This window comes from Ostrea edulis, chromosome 7 (assembly GCF_947568905.1).
Source record: "Ostrea edulis chromosome 7, xbOstEdul1.1, whole genome shotgun sequence".
Lineage (NCBI taxonomy): Eukaryota > Metazoa > Mollusca > Bivalvia > Ostreida > Ostreidae > Ostrea > Ostrea edulis.
In genome coordinates this window covers 19,431,477-19,457,766 of record NC_079170.1, presented here as the reverse complement: position 1 = coordinate 19,457,766, position 26,290 = coordinate 19,431,477, and the positions used below count along the sequence as shown (strand labels likewise).

Sequence of the window (26,290 nt, the reverse complement as noted above, 5' to 3'; positions counted from 1 at the left end):
CCGGTCGACAGGGGATGCTTACCCTCCTAGGCACCTGCTCCCGTCTTTGCTATGACAATGGGTCAGTGATTCGCCAACTCTTAATTTTCTATTCCCTGTAGAAGTTATGAGATCGATCACTTCGTTATCTTCAACTTTTCATATTTGCCACATTTTCAAGTAGAAATTCATATTTGAAAGTCTGCTTTATTTCTAGTTGACATATTTACGTTGAGCTTTGGGTAGTGATTCAGAAAAAAATAACATTATAACGAATATACATTTAACCAAGTTCATAAACGCTCTTCACATCGTATGTATAGCTACATATACATTTAAAATTCTGTTTGATATTGTTTATTTCCTTGCTTGAAAGGTGAAGATAACGAACAGTGATAAATCTCATAATGCTATAAGCAATGCAAAATAGCCCCATATCTTGATCAGGTGAACGGAGTCATTCATAGTAAAAATCAGAGTGCCAATTTCTCTAAAGTGATGTAAGAATTCGGGGGAAATATATTGTTAATGATTGATTGATTGATTGAATAGTGTTTAACGTCCCTCTCGAGAATATTTCACTCATATGGAAACGTCACCACTGCCGGTTAATGGCTGCAAAATATCGGCCTATGCTCGGCGCTTATGGCCTTTGAGAAGGAAGGGATCTTTATCGTGCCACAACTGCTGTGACACCCGACCTCGGTTTTTGCGGTCTCATCCGAAGGACCGCCCCATTCAATCGCCTTTTACAACAAACAAGGATTATTGAGGACCTATTTTATCTGGATTCCCACGGGAACGTTGCTAATGAAGGTACCCCTCTATTAATTATATACAACATACCGGTAGAAGATAGCTATAGATAGTTATATATCTTTCTTTAACAGCACATGTATTATTGGAATATCTTACGTCACCATATTGGAATCTCACTCATAACTCTTTTATGTATTTGGGTAAGATATTACTCCAACTTTTTATCTGTCTTGAACTTTTTAATTTTACAAACAAATAACGTAAATGGATAGCATCACCCAGAGCAAGTGACATCGTTTCTACATGTTCCACTCCTTACGTCGAAAATGGTGTTTGATGTACATTTGACGGCAGTTGCATTCCCTCCCTCACACCTGTAGTAAACATCACACGGTCTGTGGGCATATTGGTAGTTGCCATCAGATTTTCCAGAGCAGTCAGGGAGGAGACCGATGTCGTGATGAGACTCTGGGATAGCAAACCGGTGTGTACATTTACCGTTGTACGGGAATGTCTGTGTACCCCACTCCGTGTCCGTTGGACACGTTCCGTCCTCGATCAACCTTTCTTGGAGACAGCGAACGTAATACGGACCGGGACGCTTAACCGGATGTTCGTTGAAACCGTCAGGTAATCCTGCACAACTGAAGTGATAACCCTCGCAGTTTCCCATGTGTCGATTCATGAACAACTGCACCCAGTATTTGCCTTAAAGTGGAAATATATTTTAAATGTATATGTAGACTTGCATGCATGTATATGCTCTGAAAATAAGGGGAAAAATCGTTTATATTTTTTTTGTCAGAACAGTTTACCTAACGCCAAGAATTTTTTTTTACTTTTATGATGTTATTGTTACAAGTAAAATTAAAAGTTGACTTTATTTTAGGAGCATTATTGTATGTTTGTAGGACTCCAAAGTGCGTTTTTTCTCTAAGGTGCGATGACCATGCCAAAGTACGATGGTCTGCGCCAAACTCCGATGGTGTGAAATGATAAAGTGCACTGGTTTACACTCATGCGCCAAAGTGCGATGTCGTTACACGCCAAAGTGGGATAATGTGATAGGCCAAAGTGCGATGTTGTGTGATGAATGCGTCAACGTACGATGGTACGATACGCCAACGTGCGATTGTCCACACCAATGCGCCAAAGTGCGATGGTGTAACAAACCACTTTAAACGTCAACAAACCATCGCACTTTGGCGCAGGCCATAGCACTTTGACGAGACCATTGCACTTTAGAGTCATACATATTGCTGCACACTGATATTGCAATTATATGTAAACTTCAACCGTATTCAGTATCATATAACAATACATGGTTAAGGAAATGTATGCCTGTAGTACTCACAATAGTCCTTGACTTGGGGGCGGGAACCACACGTGACCTTTGTAAAATTTTCACATATTTGGGTGGTTTCTGAGAATTGTTCTGGATACGGACATTCTGCCAAATTATTTGGAAATCCGTTCCACATTTTAAAGTTTGGGTTACATTATAGCTGGCATCCTAATTCGATAGAGTGATTCCCAGCTTTGCACGTTTTACTTTGGGATTCAAACACGGAGCCACCGGGACATTTGACAGCAGTGGCCAAGCCCCCTTAGCAACGATAGTAAGCATCGCATTGTCTACCAATTCCAAAATAATCTCCTTGTTGCATGTAATAACTGTCATGCTCAAAGCGATAATTCCCGTCTGGTTTTCCTTTACAACTTGAAAGGAATCCACCTTCTTTGTATGGAACCGCGAAAGGGTTAGTGCATTTTCCGTTATAAGGAATCTTGTATATATCCCATAAAACGTCATTTTCACATGCCCCTTTGTTCATTAAGCGTTCGTTAAAGCAATTGATGTATGAGTTTGGCCCTTGGTATCCTTGGTGATATCCATCTGTTTTACCACTACAACTAGGATTCTGCCATTTGCATGTGGATGAACTGTTTAACTGTCCTCTATAATCACCTGCAAAAGAACAAATTTCATAAATCTCAAAGGCAATACAAAATACATAGTTGGGCAGCAGGGTCGGGATTCATAAAGATTCTAAGATTTTTCTTAGATTTCCTACTTAAGTACTAAAAAAAATTTTAGGTAAGAAAGATACTTAAGTATCAATTTATAAAAAAGTTAAGCACTGTTCTTAGCTAAGTACAGTTCTTAGTAATTTAGAATACTTAAGTTGGGTCACCCTAGCAACGCATAGTATTTCCCAAACTAAAGGTGGAACTCTTGTGCGATAGAGATCGTATTTTTAACATGTTTTACGTCACATCTGTCAAACTTCGCAGATGTAAACCTGGAAGAAAGCCACAAACTCAAACGAAAGCCTAACCGGAGTAGTGAGGAGTCCTTGGCACCCACTACTCTTGTTGAAGAATACAAGGATGTCGTGAAAGGGAAACTAAGTCCCCAGTTAATCTCTCAAATGAAGTCGAAAGCGTGGGGGAGATTGCGGTCAAACTTCGTGCTATGAGTGTTGAGGCAACTCGAACGGCAGCAGAAGTTGAGAAAAAGTGGAACAACATCTTCTCAAAGACAAAAACGGAGATTTCCAACCACCACGTATAATTATTGGTACAGGTGAGTTGATGATGAAATTGTAAGTTATGGTGAATACAAGTTTTATGACCAATAGATAGGCGCATAGGCCTAAATATACTGACGAGTACGCGAGTGTTATAGAGTTTGTGTATCACATTAAATATACACGTATACTCATACATCCCATTAACACAGTGGGATTAAAGTGCGTATTTCATCCAAGTAAATCTTTGATTTAGTTATTTTCGTTTCATTTCCATTGCAAGGAAGTATACCGATGAAAAGATAATGTGGGATATTTTCCTTTCTTCGTTTTGGCCACTCATTTTGCTCACAAGTCGTTTCGGCCCCTAGTTGTTTCGACCCTTCTATCTTTTAAATTATCTTAATCATTTAAGGAACTTGAGAACCATAACAGCATTCATTATGACATTGTTATTCAACAATCATACATGATTTCAGAAATTAATGTAACATTTCATGTGATAAAAAAAAATTGCTATCCCCCCCTCCCCATTAAATATTTGATATGTCATATGCTTTTAAATTCATGTTATTTAAAACACGTACATTTTCTTTATAATTCTATACAGTGTATTACAGTAATATTATGTTTTAACACTTTATAAATCCTGTAGGATAAATAAAAAGAAATCCACACTGTATGTGGCAATTCAATACATTTTTACAGAAGAAATGTTTTTTTGTAGGTGGTGGTCCTCCTCCGAAGTCACTGAGTGCTGTAGCAGAAGCCGTTACTAGTGTAATTGGGGCAAATAACACTTGCCTGATGGGTATAGAGGGAAGCATTGATACTTCCCTGCTAAACCTAGATATACTTGGTGATGAATATGTGTAAGTAACTTAATGAGTAACATCATTTACTATTTAAAATTATATCATAATATGTGTCAAATTCTTTGATTGATTGGAATCTACCATGACAGAATTAATGTTTGTAATTTGATTTGTATGAATTAATGATATATCATATAAACATCAAAATGGAAAAAGACCAACAATTATTAAACTAATCATCCAAGTCATCATTTAATCACTATCAAATGAATTAATACAAGATTCAAAAGAATAATGTATTCCTCTTCCCATCATAGGGGAATCCCAATATTTCTTGGATCAACTCCCTTAGAAGTAACCTCTGTCCTGGAGTCTTCATTGCCATTGGTAACCTCAGGCAATGGCAGCATGGACATTAACCTACAAGAAAAATGGAAGAACTAACTTGAAGGAAGCTGGAACTAGAAGTCCAGTATTTGGAAATGAAAATAAGAAAGCTTAAAAAGAGGAATGAACTATCCTTAATTTTAAGTCTTTAAAAATCTTCTTATCATGCACTGCTAGCTATGATTATAGTCATGATGATAGGCAAGCATCCTCTGTTATTGTATATTCAGTTTATTCAAATCATCGCTCTACAGAGTACAGTGGGGCCACAATGATGGATCAGATTTGTACATGTCAATATATTGGAAACATTTCTTAAAAAATCTTTTCAAGAACTGCAGGGCCATGGTTATCATATCAATGTAGTATGGGAAAAGGAAACATTTTATAAGAACAACTTAACAGATAACAACCCCAAAACAAACTGTAATTTTTTTCTTACTGTGTGTTACGATTTTTTAATAAATGTAAATCTTATATATGACTTTTTAAGGAAATTTTGCATATTCATAAAAACTGCAATGTTATCATAGCCAATTAGTAATGTTATTTTTTTCAGTTCCCATAAAGCTTGATAGTTTGGGATATTGTTTATCAAAGAATTATTTCATTTTCATCACTATATTTAAGTCAGATGAATCCTTAAAAATTTTCATAGCAATGAGTTGTCATTACATGTACGACTATATATATGTGACTTAATTGTCCAAAATTGATTGTTTTACATTAATTATGAGTAGCATATTACAGACATAACTATATCAACAAACTTTTGTTAATTTACAAGACATACAATTAGTACTTGTATATGGTAACTGTAAAAACTCTGCTCGCTCTTATGAAATTTGTAAATGTGAAGTGTGTGTGTCTGTGATACCAGAATTTTTGCATTCTGAAGAAAACATGAATGAAAAGTTGTTTTTTTTAAATTCAGTTGCACACTGTATACCAGTAAAATATATGAAATATAATTTCTGCTTTTGACTGTTATTCGTGAATAAATTGATGATCATGATAAAACACATGTCTGTAGTAGTTTTGTTTTCATTCTGGCCAAAATTGAAATATGTTTGTTTGCCCATTTCTGATTGAAGGATTATAGACAATAGTTAAAGGGTAGGAAATGTTTTACATGTACTTTTTTCTTTCTTTTTTAAAATGTTGATACAATAATCAATTAGTATTAGTACAAAGTAATGTTGAATGTCTGAATTTAAAAAAAAAAGAAATTTAATGTATACTAAAATGATTTAAAAGGAAAACAAAATGTAAAGTTAAGGGGTTGAAAATTATTATCAGTAGGTCAGATATAAGGGCAAACAAGCAATTTCTTAAATAAAGTCACATTTAATAATGCATGAATTCAGTTTTTAAAATATGTAAAATATAATTTTTAATCTCTATTTTAAATGTCCCAGCCTCCATAATGCTTACCAATCAAAAGTGATTTTCTGCAAATATTTGTCTGTACCTCAGTCCTTCTGTTAGACCGTTCTGGTGATTACCAGTAACATGCCCATCATCTCGCTGGTTGTTAGCATTTTCATCACCATCATTCCCACCATCATCAGCTGGACAAGGTATCTGTCTAAATTTGCATATGTTGTGCAAAATGCAGCAAGCAATAATGACTTGGCACGCCTTTTCTGGAGAAAGGCAGATTTTGCATGCAGAACATGGAATCTTCTCTTAAGTTGACCTATCCCTCTCTCTACAACACTTCTTGTTTTCTTGTGAGCCCTATGATTGAATCAAATCTATATAATATATTAGGAAAAATAATAATAGCAAAAAAAATAATAATAATCCTTATCTTAAGTATGTAAAATTTTTGAAAATGGGATGGGGGTAATTTGAAAATTTGAAGAAAAACCACTGCCACTTTTGGTCTGAATAATATAGGATTTTAGGAATTGTTGTTGTTGCAGTTTATAGGGCAAATATATTACCGCAGATTCAACCACAAGTTTGTTATATTGAGCTGACAGAAGGAGTGACATTGATCAGCATATAGACAGTTTCAAAATGTTAGAAGTGGATAAATTTAACATTTAAAATAAAATAGAAAGGTTTGAAATTGAATATTTGAAACTGATATAATGAAATGGAGAAAAATATGATCTAGATGACGGTATAATTTAGTTTATATTTACCCAGTCCATTGATTTTAATAGCAAGCCATACTTATAGTGATAATCATCAAATAGATTGCTGATTCAGTAAATGTTAAAATAATAAGAATATGCTAAAATGTAAATTTAAGAAGTTTTGAGATAATTACGGTATTTCAGTTTCTTAAAAAGCCATTCTCTTAGTGTTGTTTTGTCAAAAATAACAAAAAGACATATTTGAGTGTATCATAAGTATGATTGTATCAATAAGCATATGGCTTAAATTTTGCTGCCCTGGCTACACCTACATGTACATAGCGCTTTATAGGGATTTTAATGACTTAGAGGGAAAATATAGGAACCTTCAAGTTTATAGGGAAATATAGGAATAAATAGGGACTTTGCACTGTGCCGGGAATGAAAAACTTTATAAAAGCATTATGTTTCATATGAATTATTGTAGTAAAAAAAATATTCCACCCGCCCCAATAGTCAATGCTCATCTATTTTCAAATTGTTGAAACAGAAGAAAAAAAGAAAGAAAATTCCCCACATCTCGTTATGCGAAATGTTTTTATCGAAATAATTTCTAAGTTTGAATTTTATGTTTAAAAAAATATTTGATATAAATATATATTCTGGTACATGTTACCTGAGTATGTGACAGTCAGGTGCATGTGACATGTACCACCCCTCCCCCTTTTATTTACAAAATAATTAATAATGTACCCTTTATTTACATGCCAGTGAAAAATAACAATCAAAGTAGATATATAGTTTATAGATTACATGCAAAAAGAAAAATTTAAATTCTAAGAATTGCAATAATCAAAAAGAGTCAAAGCTGAAATTGCACAGTCTAAAGAGTTGACAGCTATTTACATCACATTTATGTGACATTATATTCTGAATTTGACGTTACCTAACTAATATTATCCATGTCCATGATGCAGTGTCTGCATTTGATTTCAATTCATGAAAGTGCCAGTATATATAATTTATATGTTGAAACATTTTTACATTCTTATTTTGTCCTTCCCACAAGTTGCCCCCCCCCCCCCCCCCCCCCTTTAAACAATACATGCAAGAAAGAGGAGAAAATTTACAATAAATGTAAATTGGAATAATAATACTAAAACTACTAATAGTAATAAAACCAAATATTGCAGTGGCTTTTATTTAGTTTCATGTTTACATCACCCAATTTGGAAACTGTTGGATCCACCCGATTGTTTCTCAAATAGGGGGCGCTTAAGTTTCGAACTAATTTTACACCAATCAGACCTTGATTATACCAAGAGGGAAATATGGATGTGAAAAAAGCAAAGACTCGTTTATCATGTTTATTTATAATATTGAAAGGTGTGCATGTATCATGTGTATGAAAGAAGATTTGAAATCTTTACCTGTTGTAATTCAACTGCGATGGTTGGTTTGGTCTCAGAAAAGGAGTCAATAACCAACGTTTGGAGGGATATCCGCTGTCGCCAAGCAAATGTGTGTGAATGGGGATGTGATTGTTTTCGAAAAGGACCCTCAAACCACTTTCATTAAGGATTCGGGAATCGTGAGTGGAGCCTGACCATTTAGCAACAAAATCAATGATTCTATATTTTGCATCAAAAACAACTTGTGTGTTAATATTGTGGTAGTTATGTCTATTGACGTATTCATTTTCATATTCGTGTGGTGCAATTATTTGAATGTGGGTACCATCGATGGCGCTGACTATCCCTCGGAAGCCCGTAATTGCGTGAAAAGACTCTTGGTTCATTCTAATTTCTGCTGCGCTAGATGGAAATTGTACAAACAGACTGATCATAAGAGGGGAGGTAAGGCTTGCCAGTGTTACGGTAATGGCCCGTGAGACAGTTGGCTGAGAAACACCCATGTCATCACAGTTGCATAGCTGCATTTTGCCCGTAGCTAGAAACCTCAAAGTAAGATGAACTTTCTGAAGAGAGGATAATGCCATATTACGCCGAGAGCCACTAGATATTTGTTCACGAATAAGTGATTCCACAAAAAGGATCCACCGGAATCAAGGCGAAAACGTTCGATAAGTTCACGATCACTGTACTGCTGTAAACAGTCTTTTCTCTCTCTAAAATTCCTTTTGTGAACTATGTTGGCAGCCATTTTATTTGTGAACTTAAGAAATTCTGAAAACTTAAGTCTGCTACAGACTACACTTACTTTTAAGAATGGTTTAAGATTTTTTTTCAGAATTAAGTTGTTTTATGAATAAAACTTAAGATAAAAACTCATTCTTAGCGTTATTTAAGTATTTTTTATTGATTTAAGAAATTTCTTATACTTAAGCATAACTTAAACATATTTATGAATCCCGGCCAGGTGCCTAGGAGGAATACCGTAAGCATCCCCTGTCGACGGGTCACATCCACCATGAGCCTTTATATTGATGTTAATGAAGAAACTTACATTTGTCCTTCAGTACTTTTCTTACTCCACAACAAACCTCAGTGAAGTTCTCACACTGACGTGTTTGTGTGGAGAAGACATCGGAATATCGACATTCCTCTAAATGTTGTTCCAAGTGGATTGGAATGTTGGTGTACGTCAAGGAGCAGTCGTAGTATAACTGACATTCGTCCGGGTGTGGAAATATCAAAGAAGGGTGTAGCCGACATATTCCCTCCACCTTTGTTGCTAAAATAGAAATATAGTGTAATATAATAGGCAAACGTTTCCCGTCTTGTTTAGTGAGTACATGTACTATACATTCATTTCTAATCTTATATAATGTAATCATGATTTAGTAAAAGTTGACACTTATCAACGACAAAACAAAGAATGTGTACAGTGTGGTGGAATATGGTGTATTTCGAAAAACAACAAAGGATGTGCCTATGTGTGATGGAACGTGGTGTGTTCCGAAAAAAACCCAAAGGATTTATCATGATCAGATAAAGATATTTTTCCGAAACCATACCGGTCGTCCTATTCTACGAATACAGTTTTTTGCAAACCAAAACGTTTCATTTCTCTCTTTAGACCTAGCATGCTTTTTTTAAATAAAAGCGAATTTAGATAAATCTATATACACTGTGTTTAGTGCATGTAAAGGATGGAGACAACCGAATAAAAACAGTGGATGGATTAATAAGAGCTTTTTATTTATTTTACATATTATGAGATTGATCACTGTTCGTTATCTTCACCTTGTATTATACACTATATCGAATCCGCTAATCGGGGTACAATGTACTTTTCAATGGATATTTGATCATTTCAATTCATTTGCTCAAGAATTACTCAGATATAAAACACTTGATGAATATATATGAAATTGTGTGACATTTTTAAAATGGAGATTAAGATCTACAATCAAGAATATGGGTGAGATCTTTGTAGAATTTAATAATGATTTTATTTTGGATTTAGCATCCACTTCGTTTCATTGAACTATCTATACATTTGGTTACAGTGCTATCGAGAAATTGTATGGTGTAATCTCATTTCCTTGTAAAATGCTCTCGTTTTTCTGTTATTACCGTTTGATATCAAGAAAGATCTTACCTGGTAATCCTATCAACTTCACCAGAGACACAATCAAAGTCTGATGTTCTCTGTATAAGGGCTCTGAAACCGGTTTTAACTTTGAAGAGAATTCCAATAATTTGGCCAGGTTCTGCTGTAATTCCACACTCGCATTTCCTACCTGACAAGGCTCTGTAGTTTTAGGCAATAGTCCGTACTCTCCATCTTTAAGAAGAACAAATGTTAGGAAGAAAGCCCACCATTGCAAAACAGTGAACTTCTCCATGGCTTTACTACCTGCAAATGGAATACCTGATGACTTAGGGATATTCTTATCTGGTGCGTTCCGTATCTGGGATCTGAAAGTTCGTTTCTGTAATTTCGTTTACCTGATCAAGATAAAGGGCTCACGGCGGGTGTGACCGGTCGACAGGGGTTGATTACTCCTCCTAGGCACCTGATTCCACCTCTGGTATGTCCAGGAGTCCGTGTTTACCGAACTCTTTATTTTATATTCCTTATGAAAGGTGAAGATAACGAACAGTGATCAATCTCATAAGGAGTTGATCACTATTCGTTATTTTCACTTTTCATGTTTCAAAACTTGTGTTAAGCCTGTTACAATAGTCAACAACATAACGTAAATGTCTTTTTTCCATGTACATTTAGTTCATTTGGAAATATAAGAAACAGGGTAGTTAATAAAAAATACCAACATTGGACAAAACATACCCATAACTGGGTCAAGAGTATGAAACACACCCACTATCAAGGCGTCACATTGGTGAGCTGTACAATTACAAGGGTCATAAAAGTAAAACTAATTCAGAATGATATAAACACGAAACACAAGTTCATTGCACATAATATGCGGTTATGCAAAGGCAGTCGGAACTCAATTTATGCATGTAAATTGTGCAGTCTAAAGTATGCACTGTGATGTTGTTTTCTGTTTTCAGTTTTATTCTGTTGCACGATGGAGGAAAACCAGACCCAAATACTAGAGCAAAAATATGCTAATGAATGAACAAAGAGAGGTAACTCTCTATCTTGTACTCCTTTCATATTGATCAGACACAAATTACACGACAGGAATAAGACACGGAAGCTGCATGATTTAGATCATACATACCTGTAAACATAGCTTTCAGGAAAATCAAATTGAAACAATATGTATATACATTTTGACCGCGTAAATTCTCTCATGACAGTCTACAAGAATATAAATCAGTCAATATGTAGTATGGAATCCCTGAATTATCTTTATAGAACATGAGGAAACATCAATAGAAAGGAAAGGACGAACAACAGTTCGGAGAATATTTGTCTTGAATTGTATACGGTAGTCAAGGTGACAGAAAACTTATTCCTAGGATCTCCTCTCATCTTTACATTCTTATGAAAAGTGTCCGCCATTTTTCATTTAGTATGATATTTACAGCGCAAACTTTCGGTGTGCACTTTAAGCCCTAAGTTGATTACCAGTTTTAAATCATACATACCTATACAATCTACCTAAAATGACAATTGATGAAATGCATTGTGTTATTAACCATATGTTACCATAAAGATAAAAATAATATGATAGATGTCGTCCATTATTGTCATATAATCGAAGGATTAAGGCGACTGTCTCTGAAATGTCCGATCTACCTGCGTATGTAAGAAGAATGGTATTGCTTGCGCAGATGGATATAAGCAAATATAACATGTTTCATAAAAACTAATTGAGGAAGAGTTTAAATTATATAAGTCGATTGTACACATCGCATTGTTTAATATCAAATGGGCGCCTATTTGCAATGGTTATCAAGTTAGGGAAAATAAACATAATTTTATCTTTTACTATTATTTGCAATATATTGTAACATCTTGAGAGCATGTAGCTTATTGTTATATAAAGCTTAATGTGGTGTAATATTTTAAACTTAGAGTGAGATATTGCTTGGAGACATATTAAGGTAAAACGAAAACGTTTATTGTGTAAAATAACATCAAATTAATAATATTAATAGTATTTAATTTTATAGTGCATTTTTAGATTAAGGCATATTCTCTTTATATTCTTGGAGACCTTTCCAATAATTTCAATATTATAAGACAAACGTAGGAATGAGATTGACATTAATGTTTTCCTAACCTACAGGAAAATTTAACTCTTCAACGAGATTTCACGTATTCTATCGTAAACGCAAGTAACAAAATTCACGTGCAAATTAACTATAACACATTTGTTAATTGTTGCAAAATGTTTGATGGAGAGTTTGTGATTTCATTACCTCACCTATTTTCGTGATCACGGTAGCGTGTATATAGCGTGTATATGCCATGCTCTTGGACAGGGTACAGCTAAGTGACTTTCCTGGTAACATTAATACTAGGAACTGCAATAAAGAATGAAAGCTAGAGATAGAACTCTATTTAAGGTACCTCATTACACCAAAACTTTATCTAATGGCTCGTTAAAACACCTCTTATGATGTATGATTTCACCATCGAAAGAGTGATACAAGCTCTCTTTATTTTATGTGAATTTTTTGTTATTTTCCCCCCAGAATGATGAAGAAAGTGTTTTGTTTGCAAGGTGAAGATAACGAAGAGTGATGAATCTCATAACTCCTATGAGCAATAGATAGTTAGGCAAACACGGACCCCTGGACACACCAGAGGTTTGCAAATAAGAGATTCTAGAGTCCAAATTTAAAAGGTTATTTGTTGATATATTTCGAACCTACGGATAAAATCTTTAAAAAAAACACCATGTCAGTTAAAGAGATATATCGAAGAAATATATTTTAAAATGAAATAGGAACGAAATGACCAAATTTCAGATAATATCACTATATTCAAATAAGAGAAAAAAGTATAAATCTCGATCAGAATGGATAGAAATGAATAAGATAATCATATTGTTGTTAATTGTAAGCACTTTTCATCACGAAATTGGTTTCCGGTATACATTATTTAATGTGTAAACCATCTTACATGAAAGGAATGTTGTTTTCTGGTTACAATATTCTCTATGACTACTTTTTTATAATTCCGATCGAGCTTGGTTCACATTTAAAAAATCGTAATATTTCTCAATTTTGACCATTTCATTTCAATTTCTGTTTACGATATATTTCTTTGATGTATCTTTTTTCTAATTAACCTGTTTTTTGAAGATTTTATTCGTAAAGGACTAAGACCATGTTTAGCTATATCGGCCCTGTGGTGTGTTAAAAAATAAAGCAGAATGAATTGAAATAAAATTGCTATCATTTGATAATATAATCTTTATACCATCGCGACGTGCCAAGATTTCCCCGCCAATACGTCAGCTTGTGGAATTCTATACAAGACAAAACCGGTATCGGTCTGGTTTTCTGCAGAAATCTCCACTTTTTCAAATTTAGTTATATAATTCATATAAAACACGACCTTCGATCCAGAAACTGACTGTAGTCTATCAAAATCTATCAATACAAATAAATTTTGCACGAACGATTTTTTGGATCGAAAGGTGTGCTGTTGATGAATATCAACTTTGAATTAAATCGAGAGCAATCCGGAATTATTTATTTTTGTGAGAGTTGTGGGTATTTTATTAATTATGTTGCTTTGAAAAATTAAAACAATATACTTATGTGGAGTCTACATCATTTCCATACAGAATACATCCCTATGTGGTGTTTTTATCACAAGTTTGTGCAGGAATTCTAAAAGCTATAGAATTTTAATGCGTAAACAAACGAATCTGTTGTCCGACAAATCGGACCTTCAATGCTATAGAAAGTTTTTATTTAGATGACACCAACAGAATTACTAAGATCAAAATGAAAAGAATTTATAGAACATGCATTGATATAACTAAAACTATTGCCGACATATCGAAAGTATAACGTTAACTAGGGCAAGTAAATGTATGAAGGATTTTTGAGCGAGTGACGTCATAGACTTCGTAGCTTAGTGGTAGAGAGCCCGTCCTTCAATCGGGAGATCCGGGTTCAATTCAATCAAGGATTACAGATTACATTTTTTAAAATTCATTGAAAAAAAAAAACCCAAAATACTTTTTCGGACTTGATTTTATTTCAAAGTATGAACCAGCAAAAGATAATGGAAAGGAAAGTTTTTCCAATGCATCTAATGTACAGAAGAAAAGTCAGAAAAAATGTGAATCCATTAGCTATTCGTCATTTCCTGCAGAGTAAGAACTTTCTTGTTGAAACCACCACATGATATATTGTGTAGCAAGTGTAGACATGTGTGTCAGTAAATTCACATCCAACAAAATTGTCACAATCAATCTCGGCCACTTCCTGAGACAAAGTCCCTACAGGCAATTTCAATGCCTCTCGACAGAACCAGGCCTGGGGTAATGGTAATTAAATGACAGCCAGTTTCAATGTAATGGGGGTGTAATGGACCATTTTTGCATTACAAGTAATGGTAATGTAATGCATACTGTACTGCACATTATTTTCCATTACATTTACACTACTTCAAATATTTGATGATATTTTGAAGATTTAGAATAATTCATTATATTAGTGATTGACTGAAGCATTTGAAACATTGATGACAATCAAATGCAATGAATAACTTAATAGATATGTTTCCTAACATTGCTGAATATTTTGTGTACTTATGTTAATGTATAATTAAAAATCATAATACAGAAATAATTTTTCTGCCATTTCTTTAATATCTGACAGTATGTTATGTAAATGTGTAATGTAAATTCACTCTCAAGTAATGTAATACATTATATTTCAAAATAGGAGTAATGGTAATGTGAAATTTTCTAGGTAATGTAAGGTGTTACATTGCTATGTAATTGACCTCAAGCCTAGATAGAACACCTTCTCATGCATATATGCAAGTGCCTTGGACCCCAACTTGTAATTTCCTCTTTTGCAAGATTTTCAGCATTTCTTCATAGAGATCATAATTCCAACTGCAAGGTGTCCAAGATGATGAATTCAGATCTGACCAGTGTTTTTGACAATTTGTTAACTTTTGACTCTGCACTTTTCATCAGGACAACCATTCTTGAACTCATTCAAAAAGTACATTATGACATTCATAATTCAATATGCAGATTTTCATTTGAATCATCAAATATGAATTCTTCCAATTAATAACCCCCCCCCCAAAAAAACCCACTTAAAAAAACCTCCACAGGTATATTTCAAATGACATAGAACCATGGTATCAGGATGTCTCTGGAAGTGCCATGGATTAATAAGGTTTAAACTTCAGAGTCGACATGTTTCTTCCAAGAAATATAGTCTTGTTTGGATCCAGTTTTTCCAGTTCTGATATAACTGCCTGATACTGTACAATGTAGGTGTCAATCTGGTCCCCCTATTGTGGGAATCTGTTTCCACATAACTGCTGTATAATCTGGTACCTTGCTATTAGCAGGCACAATAATGATGTCCAACACTTATCTGCATGTGTCACTGATGCCACTATCATTGATGAATCTGATGGCAGTGATGAAAGCATTATTGAGGAGTAGGAATAGGGATTCTTGTCAATCTGATTCATGTCACCCTTGCCATCAATTTTTGCTGGACATATTATATCATCCTGAAATTCAAATTACTCCAGTATTATATCATTATCAAAACTATATCAGAAATGAAAGGTGAAGATAACAAACAGTGATCAATCTCATAACTCCTACAAGCAATACAAAATGGAGAGTTGGGCAAAAACGGACACCTGTATTATAATATTCATATAAAAGTTGTACTTTCATGCCCTCGTATTTTCATTGATATAGAATTCAGAAAAATTACATTTATGTATTCGGTGGTAGATTGACATGTCTCCAACTAAACAATAGAGGACAGTTTAGCTACATGTACATTTCTGCATAAATAATTATATACACAAACATTTTATTTGAATTTGATTCCCCATCTAATAATTTTTGTTGTAGCTAATGTTGATATATTATCTTACTTCACAATTATCAGCAAATTCACAAAATATTTTTATCTTTCATACTCTTTCTTGTGGTAGATGTATGGAAAAAATTAATATTCAATAATATAAAGGAGATAAGCTAACAAAAAATTATATGCTTAAATCATGGTAGTACCCATGAAATTCAACATTCTCTGAGTGATTCTATATCTAATCCCAATGCAGGCATGTAAGTTGTAAGTGTAATTGTTGAAATTAAGTTTGACATGTTTACAATTTATCTTGAAATAAGGTATATTTAAATTAGAAAACCAAACTGTTCTTATGATTTTCCTGGCTTAATGGTGCTTTTAAGTATTTAAAAATTATTGAATGTAAAAATCATTCTGACTTTTCTAATCCATGTTTCCGCGTAAGGCCAAAAAAAAAATTATATATATATATATATATATATATATATATATATATATATATATATATATATGTTAATTGGTTTCCACTTTCCCGACCTACCTTAATTAAACATTTCTATTGACCCTAACACATTTTTTTCTATATTCTCACAGATTTTGCAAATGTCATCACTACAACAAGGATATATTTATTGACTTATGAAGTTATTTATTATGCACTAATACCAGACAGATTCCAAAACACAGAAACAGTTTTTGTTTACAGTAAATTGAAGAAATGTATCGATTCATCATATAACTTTTATTTGATTACTAAATAATCACTAAGTTAAGTTTAAACATAGTAGAATACTAGAATACTAAATCATTCGAAAATTATTCAACCTATAACCCCCCACAGGCCTACATGTTACCCCAGTGACCTATACCATTATGGAAATATACATCTATATACAATTATATGTCTCTTTAACCTATACAAATACTTTTTAGACCATACAATGATACATGGAAAGTTCAAAGTGTAAAGTGAGTCAAACATCATGTAAGAAAATTCAAATAGACCCGAGAAGGCCATGCACTCGGAATTGAAAATGGCATGATCGTGAAACAGCTGATTTTTCTGATCAGCTGATATACATACAATTTTAAATCTTAACAATATATAATTATAATAGATAAACAATTAATCTATGTTGACAACAGTTAACAGATTTGTTGTGGGATTTCCAACAGCCCAATGCGTGAATATTATGAGTTTATGTCAACACACCACAGGCGCACCATACTATTCGTTCCATGCGACTTGTTTATTATTTTTAAGAGCAATTGGTACACCTATTTGGTTATACAGTTTAACGAGTAGAGGTGAAGTATATTCATATTTCTAAAACTTACGTTGAAATGCGATGAGTACATCCTCTGCAACTTCTACGAACAGCGCAAACAGGCTAACGGCGCGGCGTGTGAAAATGGCCGAATGAAGGATTGAAAAATATGGTGTGCCATTCGGGCTATAAGTAAAATAACATTATTGCGTATTGGGAAAGAAAATTTCTTTTTCAAGATCTTATTATATATTAAACCACTCATTGCATAATTATGTTTTACAATGCGTTACCACTTCTAATAATATATAGCGACGTTGTATGACGCAATCTTAAAAAGTAGAGCACATTATAGGATTTATACTAGTAATGTAAACCTAAAAATAGTGTTCTTTCACCAACTCTACATATAAAAACCAGTACATTACAGGAAAAGAACATGTTAGAGAATATTTCTAACAAAAAATTATTAACTTTGGACGTTAGGCCGAATTTTGATAAACATGGTCTTAGTCCTTTAAGAATATTAGCAAATAACGTTTTCAATTTTCATACTTATGTTTGATTTTAAAAATTAGAACGTGTGAGTTGTTCAAGCATGTTGCTTTAGATATTCACATTATGCATTAAATAACAGCGAATTTAGTCTTTTTCAATGGTTATTATAAAAAAATCTTGATAACCATAAGATATTTCAAAAGTCTACATTATATATGAATAATCAATTATATGTTCCAAAATATCTAATCGAAGGGCAAATAACTCTGTTTTGATTAAATTATTTATCAAGTTCATTTGACGATATATTTCCTTTATTTTTCGCAAAAAAATGTATAATTTTTAAATAAACAGTTTCAAGAAATTGTTATGAATGCAAGGTGAAGATAACGAACAGTGATCAATCTCATAACTCTTATAAGCAATACAAAATAGATAGTTGGGCAAACACGGACCCCTGGACACACTAAAGTTGGGAGCAGGTGCCTTGGAGGAGTAAGTATCCCCTGTTGACCGGTCACACCCGCCGTGAGCCCTATATCCTGATCAAGTAAACGGAGTTATACGCTGTTAAAATCAGTGTGCTAAGAACGGCTTAACAATCGGTATGAAACACGTAAGACAGCATTTGACCCAATGTAAAGTTGTATTATATCATATTCTATTATATTGTTACAACCTTATTTTGTGAAATATTGATAATGCTGTTTAATAAAACTTGAGTTGAAGGCTACAACAAAAGATGTTTCTGGTGCACAACTACGTTTTATATTCCGCGAACTATGACTTTACTGTCGTTGTTTCTACAGCTTCTGAAGATAGAATCAAAGATATAGCGCTCACCCGTGTGATCGGTCAGCAAGGGATGCTTACCCTTTTTAGGCACATAAACTCACCGCTAGTATGTCCAGGGGTCCGTGTTCGTATCCTTCTCTTAATTTTAATGATATTGATCACTGTTATCGTTTGTCATAAAGTGTTGTTACAGACCCTGAAGTGTAGTATCACGCCAGTTGAATGGTGAACGAACGGTGAATGGTTTGGGTTGGGAACGAACAGTTTTGCATGGGGAACGAACGATAAACGGTTAGAAGGGAATGGTTCTTATCGATAACGGAACGCTTTGGGATTGAGAACGAACGGTTCTCATCAATATTGGAAAGCTTTACTCAAAGGTTTGGCCTCAGTTTCTGCGTTTCGGACATTTTTGGTACCTTTTCTTTATGCATACACATTGCGGGAAGAGATATATTACATGCCAAAATAAAATTTGAATTTGATTAATATCAATGAATATTTTAAAATAGAAGAAAGATGGAAGAAAAGGGGAATGGAAATAACGTAATACATACAATAATACGTGTCTTGAATTCTACATGGGGACATTTATGTAATGTAATCAATAGAAAATAACTTCACACTTAAAAAATAGGAATCGAATTGCGTCATTTCAGGCTAGGTCCGATTTCAATATGAAAACACTGTCACCCTTTATTTAAAATGTTATGATTTTTTTCCGATTACTTAATGCACAGGTAATTTTTAAGAGGAATTCAGTTTGTACATGGTTGTATTACATGTATTTTTGTAACCTTTAATCAAGGGCTTGCATAGCTATACACATGTATTGTACAGTGTATATAACACGTAATACCGTTTGAAATGTTTTATCATATGCATATTCAGAATAAATGTATCCAACATGAATAAATCAATATACTGTTCGTTACATTCGCCTTTCATCTACATCTCCATATGACTTAATGATTAATGACAATAAAGGATTCTAATTTGAAAGTCGCTGATAATAATTATCTTCAGAAGAAATGATTTATTTTGCGTTGAAACCCTATAGGGGAAATCCCACATTGATTGATGTTACACGTAAAGGTACCCATTCGATACCGGTCGACAGGGGATGCTCACTCCTCCTAGGCACCTGACCCCACCTCTGGTATATCCAGGGGTCCGTGACTGCCCAACTATCTATTTTGTATTGCTTATAGGAGTTATGAGCTTGATCGCTGTTCGTTATCTTCACCTTTCACTTACATTGATAAAGGCTTTGAAAACACCTGCCAAAATTTAAAGAGGGTCATGAATGAAACCAATGTCACCTGAGACGAGGACCTGTAGTGTGGACTCCGTACACACTCTCCCGTAAACCGTTACTCTAGAAACTCTTAGTGTCTCGATCACTTCACACATGCACCCTCTTTTGAAGAGGCCACCGCAACAGTTGAGTTTGTAAAAAGCAATTCATTTTAATTTACCAACATTTGTACCATTTAAAAACATACCAATTCATACTAGTCTATTGATTATGTGTACTTAAAGTTACCTATCGACAAAATGATAATCTAGAAAATTAATCCCCACTTGATGATTTGTTTCTTTTCATCAAAAGTAACACTATCGTACTTCTTTAATTTATTCATTGGTTTCAAAATGAATGAAACATTTTCACATATTTTCTTCTTTCGAAAGTCCATATCCGTTCAGAATCTTGATTAAAGTTTTGTTTAAGCCAAAATAAAAATATTCTCTGTCGTGATGAACTGGCACATGTAATTTGTCTCTAACTATTTACGGATGTGAACTGCAGAACTCTCATCGTTTGTACAACTTTTAAAATATTTTATCGAATCAAGAGCGATAACCTTCTTTCATGTTGACCAAGCGCCATGTTGACCTACAGTAACAGGCTGACGCGTACGGTCCGAATGACCATTCAGAAACAACCGGTTTGAGGGAAGGAATGGTTTTAGATGATAACGGAACGTTTTAGTTTGGGAAAGGAACGTCTTGGTCTGGGAACGGAACGGTGAAGGGTTTCAACGGAAAGGTTCAATGCGAGAAAGGAATGGTTCTAATGGGGAACAGTAACGGAATGGTTTACGTGGTGTAGTAGTACGCTTCAGAGTATGTTGTTAGTGTTGAGTTGACTGGTTTTTATAATTAGTTAACTCGCCATACCTGAGATTGATTACGTCTATCATTGCTATTTCGCGCACTGTGGATCGGTCCATTAGAGAAGTAGGATATTTCCCAATTCCCTTCCTAGAAAGTATTGATGACCAAGCCAAAAACGATATCAAAAGATATATTTGACAATTTAAACATGTTTGAAGATTAAGTGTAATTTTAATGCTAGTGTTGTTAGTAGAACTTCCGCCATCTTATGCAAATATCTTCGTTTGTCCCGAGGAAGGGACAGGTCGTCCCAAAAATTTCACAATTTAATTCTTCATGATGTTGGTTATTTGTGCGTTTTTTGTTTTTATTAGAAATTATACCTTGTATCTATGTTGTGAATATGGTGCTGGTGTTATTGTAATAAAGTGCTCCCTATCAATCTATCTATCTATCTATCTATATCTCTCTATCTATCTATCTATCTACCTATGGGCTAAATATGAAAAAGAAGAACTTGATACATTGTCAGAATGGGTTAAAAGCATAAGAGGAATATTAAAATCCCGCATTAGACATGAAAACAAAACCACGTACCATCTATCCTTCTGTGTTTAGTAAACCAGAAGTTATAAAAGAATTAGATAGGTTACATGAGGAATATGTTTTGGTTCCAGCTGACAAAGCTAGTAACAACATTGTCTTTGTTTGTAAGGCTCATTATTGCAACTGTATTTTAAACGAACTTGGCATTAATTCCGCTTTTGGTAATCGTACTTATACCCCAACTGCCCTTTCAAAAGATGAAATTCTTGAAAACCATGCTTCAGTTTTAGATACATTCAATATCCCAGTCAATGGGTCGAATGAATATGAGTTACCGTACCTATACTGGATTCCTAAACTACATAAAAATCCTTACAAACAAAGACACATTGCTAGATCCAGTAAGTGCTCTACCAAGCCCCTATCTTGCTCCTCGTGAAAATATTAACAGCTGTGAAGGAGAAACTTGAAATTTACTGTGCGACTGCATATGTCAGAAGTGTTGTTAAGCAAAGGTGGATTCTAAAAAATTCGAAAGAACTTTTAGTAAACTTGAAATTGCAAAACCTTTCCCAAATCAATAACATCAAAACCTATGAATTATCAACACTATACACGACCATTCCTCACGATAAATTAAAGACTAGACTTTTTGACATCATATACAGTTGCTTCCTCAACAGAAATGGAAAAAGGAAATATTCATATCTAGTGATCAGTCATCCAAAAACTTACTTTGTTAAACACCACCCTGATTCCACGAACAAGTACTCTGAAGTTGAATTAAAAATATGCTAGAGTTCCTCATTGAAAGTATCTTCGTGGTATTTAGTGATCAGGTCTTCCAACAGTTTGTTGGAATTCCCATGTGCACGAATTATGCTCCTTTGTTAGCTGACCTATTTCTATATTCACGTGAAGCAGAATTTATTCAAAAACGTATACGCGAGAAGAAATATCGTCCTGTGGCCTTCAATTCGACTTTTAGATATATCGATGACGTTTTGTCTATTGACAATAATAACTTTGAATCAAATCTCGATTTGATTTATACCTGTGAGCTCGAAATAAAAGACACCACAGAGTCGTCCACTTTTGCTTCATACTTAGATATTTTATTGAAAGTAGACATTAACGGCAAGCTGACAACTCAACTGTATGACAAACGGGATGAGTTCAGCTTCTCCATCGTCAACTTCCCATATTTATGTATCAATATTCCATTATCACCTGTATATGATGTTTATATCTTTCAACTGATTCGATGCACAAGGGCTGGTTCTGTGTATAGTCAGTTTTTAAATCGAGACTACCTGCTGCCAAACAATTTGATGGTATAGGGGTTTCAACAGTCTCGATTGAAGTCAGCATTTCGAAAATTCTATGGTCGTTATAACGGTCTAGTTCGTCAATACAACATATCATTGCGTGAAATGCTGTCTGACATGTTTTATACCGACTGTTAGGCCGTTCTTGGCACACTGATTTTGACTACGGACAACTCATTTTACCTGATCAGGATATAGGGGTCACGGTGGGTGTGACCTGTCGACAGGGGGTGCTTACTCCCCCTAGGCACCTGATCCTACCTCTGGTTTGTCCAGGGGTCCGTGTTTGCCCAACTATTTATTTTGTATTGCTTGTAGGAGTTATGAGATTGATCACTGTTTGTTATCTTCACCCTTCATCTATCTATCTATCTATATATCTATCTATCTATCTATCTTTCTATCTATCTATCTATTTGTCTGTCTGTCTGTCTATCATATATACATATATAAAGCAATAGAACCAACAACACTCAACATCCAAACTCTCGGATCTGGATATAGATACAAAGTCAAATAAAAAGGGATGTATAAAACACTAATATGACCAAAGAGACGAACAATTTGGAATTATTATCAGGACTACAGAATATGTACATAGAAACGATAGTTAAATTCTTGTTATAAAAACAAAGACAAGTTAGCAAAAAACTAGATTACAAAGGCTAGGAAAAAGGACATCTACATATTGGAAGAACCTTTTTTATAAATATAGGAATAGGCTTGTTCTCTATCGTATTCTGTTAAAGTGTAATGTAGCTAATGAGCTAATGGTTGGTTTAACTTTATTCTGGAATACTCTTTTCATCAATTAATACTTTGAATGAATGCATTGTATTTTAGAGTACCTTAACTGTAGAACACCAGTTATGCAGATTGTGCGAGTGTTGCTGTTCGTATTCCTGCTATTTCTGGTCAGTGATCTTCACGCTGACGTTGGGGACGATGCCCAGGAAGTAACTGATGCAGTGAAGGCCGGGATTGAGGCTACGAAAGTGATCACCGATGTCGTCTCTGGCGTCAAGGTCCTTGCTAAATTCACAAAAATCTTGGGCGCTGTTGCTCCCTTTTTGGCGGCCATCGGTCCAATCATGGACCTCATAACCCTGTTTCTTCCGAAACAAGAAGATCCAACATTAACATTCTTGAAAGAACAATTTTCAAGGGTGGATTCAAATTTCAGAAATATGGAGAGGCTTTTCGGAGAAGTTTCAAATCTAATCAAATCAAAAGGCGTCAAATCGCAGTTTTCGGCAATTGAACAAAATGTCAATGGGTTATCATACCGCCTTCATATGTTGATGAAAGCTCCAAAAGATGCCGTCAATGGTCAAAAGGCCCGGTTTGTCTCGTCATTCAAGGTCAGTTATCAAAATGCAGCGAGAAAAATATATAACGGCATAATGACAAAGCAATCTTTTACGGACAATATTCCAAATGAGGCGATGCAATATACAAACTATGATCGAAAGAAGATGCAAAAACTGATGGCTGGATATCTGGGACTTCTCATTACGGCTGTTAAAGTCAACTTAGCCTACTTGGAATTAACAAATAGAAAGGCCAGCTATAAAATGGAAAAGAGTGAATGGGAGAAAAGCATTAAGATGGTTCTAAAGAAAGTGAAAAGTGTGGATGAGGAAGTCACCAATGCATGGGAACATCAACGATATAAAGATTTGAAAGACCTTTCTGCACAATACAAAGATGATGACCACAAAGGATTTGCAGATCGGTTGTACAGGTTTTATTCAGAAAAATATTACTGGAGGGATTGGGTTGTCATTGTATACAACAAAATGGCTAAATCATGGACTGGAAAGAATGGGCACGACTTTAAGCTATGTGGAGGTGACGAATATCTGGAAATGGACGGTAGAAATGTTCTAACATCGAGCGTACCAAAAAAGAAACAGAAGATTAACGTTGCCGACTACGAGAAGAAGTTGAGTAAAGTTACAACTGAGACACAGGTATGGATTCATTATGCCTGGGACGCAAGGGCGGCGCTGAAACAAATCGCGAAGTTTAGCAGCGGTTCTGATGTGTGCATGCGAGCCGTCATATCCGATCGAGAAAAAGCACAGACGAAAAGCGCTCCTGGTCGCTTAGCTAGCAAATGGAAATACTTTTACAACATGTACATTTTTGGCTGACGAACTGCACTTCAGTCTGTTATTGGCGTGTACACATGCAAATAAAAGTTTTTCAATGTTTGAAAATTTAAAACATGTTTGTATTGTCTCTTTCAAATGGTAATGATATATCTCAACTGATTCGATACGCAAGAGCTTGTTCTGCGAATGGTAATTTTTAAATCGAGGCAAGCTACTGACAAACAAGTTGATGGTACAAGGGTTTCAACAGTATGGTTTAAAGTCAGTATTTTGCAAATTATATGGTTGTTATAACGATCTACTTTGCCAATACAACCTACCATTGGGTCAAATTGCATTGATAAAGTTTTTGATTGATTGACTGAAGTTTTCCGCCACAGTCAACAATTTTTCAGTTATCTGGTGGCGGCCACTTTTTATTGGTGGAAGCGAGAAGCCAGGTACAATGTACCTGGGAAGAGAACACCGACCTTCCGAAAGTAAACTGGGAAACTTCCTCACTTACCGGCGCGAGCGGGATTCTAACCCGCGTCGACAGAGGTGAGAGGCCGTGTAATTTTGAGCGCGATGCTCTAACCACTCAGCAGTGGAGGCCCCCGATAAAGTCTTTGAAGACATTTGCCAAAATTTAAAGAAGGACGTCGATGAAGCCATTGTAACCTGAGACGGTGTGCTCCGTGTCCACTCTCCCGTAAACCAGCACATGTACATCGTCACTCTAGCAACTCTTAGTGTCTCGATCACTTCATACATGCACCTTCTTTTGAAGAGGACACCGCAGCAGTTGAGTTTGTAACAAGCAATTCATTTTAATTTACCAACATTTTCACCATCTAAAAACGTATCAAAGTCTTATTAGTCTATGGGTTATGCGTACTAAAGGTAACTCCATAATCGCAGTTTTCTCTGATACAAATTTAAAAAGTGTATTTATTTTCATTCATTAGATTTGAAACTAACAAATTATCAAAAAAATAAATAAGTCATCACACTTTTTAAGATGTGAGACGTGCATAAACTGAATCATTTATGACCGTCATAAAATTGCAATTTTCCTTAAACAGCATCATTAAAATTCCACACAAACTGGTTATGATGATATAGTAACATTCATAACAATTTCATGAAACTGTATCTTCACAAAAATATACAAAATGTCTGTAAAAAGTAAAGGAAATCTATCGCATAATAGATAGGAACATCAATTTTGTTAGAGTTTTTTCTTATAGTTATTGTAAAAAATCGTCCTAAAAATAAACTATTTCAAAAGTCTAAGTTATACATGAATAATCAATGATGCGTTTCAAAATATTGAATCCTAGGACAATAACTCTGTTTCTATTGATTTCTTCATTAAGTCCATTATGCGAATAATATGATGTCCGTTGACGAATACTTTGTAAATAGTAGGATGGACGTTCTCGAGCAAAAGCATTTTTTGAAATTATACATGATTAGATTTGGTGTATTAATGACCTGTTGTAGCAAAGTATGGCAGCATCTCTTTCAGTGTTTGCAAAAACAGGTACCAGTTTCCAGTCCTTTCGGCATTAAAAAAAACTTTTGCATAATTTCCATCAAAACAATATACAGGAACCAAAAAAGAGTACTGTATTTTCTCTCTGATGTTTTTCAAGTCTTCA

General features: G+C 34.6%; 1 protein-coding gene, 2 long non-coding RNA genes and 1 pseudogene across 3 annotated transcripts; 2 read left to right on the top strand and 2 right to left on the bottom strand.

The window, feature by feature from the left end:
* Positions 1–970: 970 nt before the first annotated feature.
* On the bottom strand, positions 971–11,225 carry LOC125656652 (uncharacterized; annotated as a pseudogene).
* LOC130047897 (uncharacterized) lies at positions 3,921–5,498 on the top strand. Its single transcript, XR_008796714.1, has 2 exons — positions 3,921–4,141; positions 4,402–5,498. It is a non-coding gene; the product is annotated as an uncharacterized LOC130047897 (long non-coding RNA).
* Positions 11,226–12,003: 778 nt separating the features above from the next.
* Positions 12,004–24,759, top strand: LOC125653845 (uncharacterized). Its single transcript, XM_048883519.2, has 2 exons — positions 12,004–12,044; positions 23,374–24,759. Exon 2 carries the CDS (start codon positions 23,400–23,402, stop codon positions 24,684–24,686), a length of 1,287 nt encoding a protein of 428 aa, XP_048739476.2. The 5' UTR covers positions 12,004–12,044; positions 23,374–23,399; the 3' UTR covers positions 24,687–24,759.
* On the bottom strand, positions 14,136–17,418 carry LOC130047896 (uncharacterized). Its single transcript, XR_008796713.1, has 2 exons — positions 17,316–17,418; positions 14,136–15,663 (listed from the first exon to the last, which is right to left on the bottom strand). It is a non-coding gene; the product is annotated as an uncharacterized LOC130047896 (long non-coding RNA).
* Positions 24,760–26,290: the final 1,531 nt, after the last annotated feature.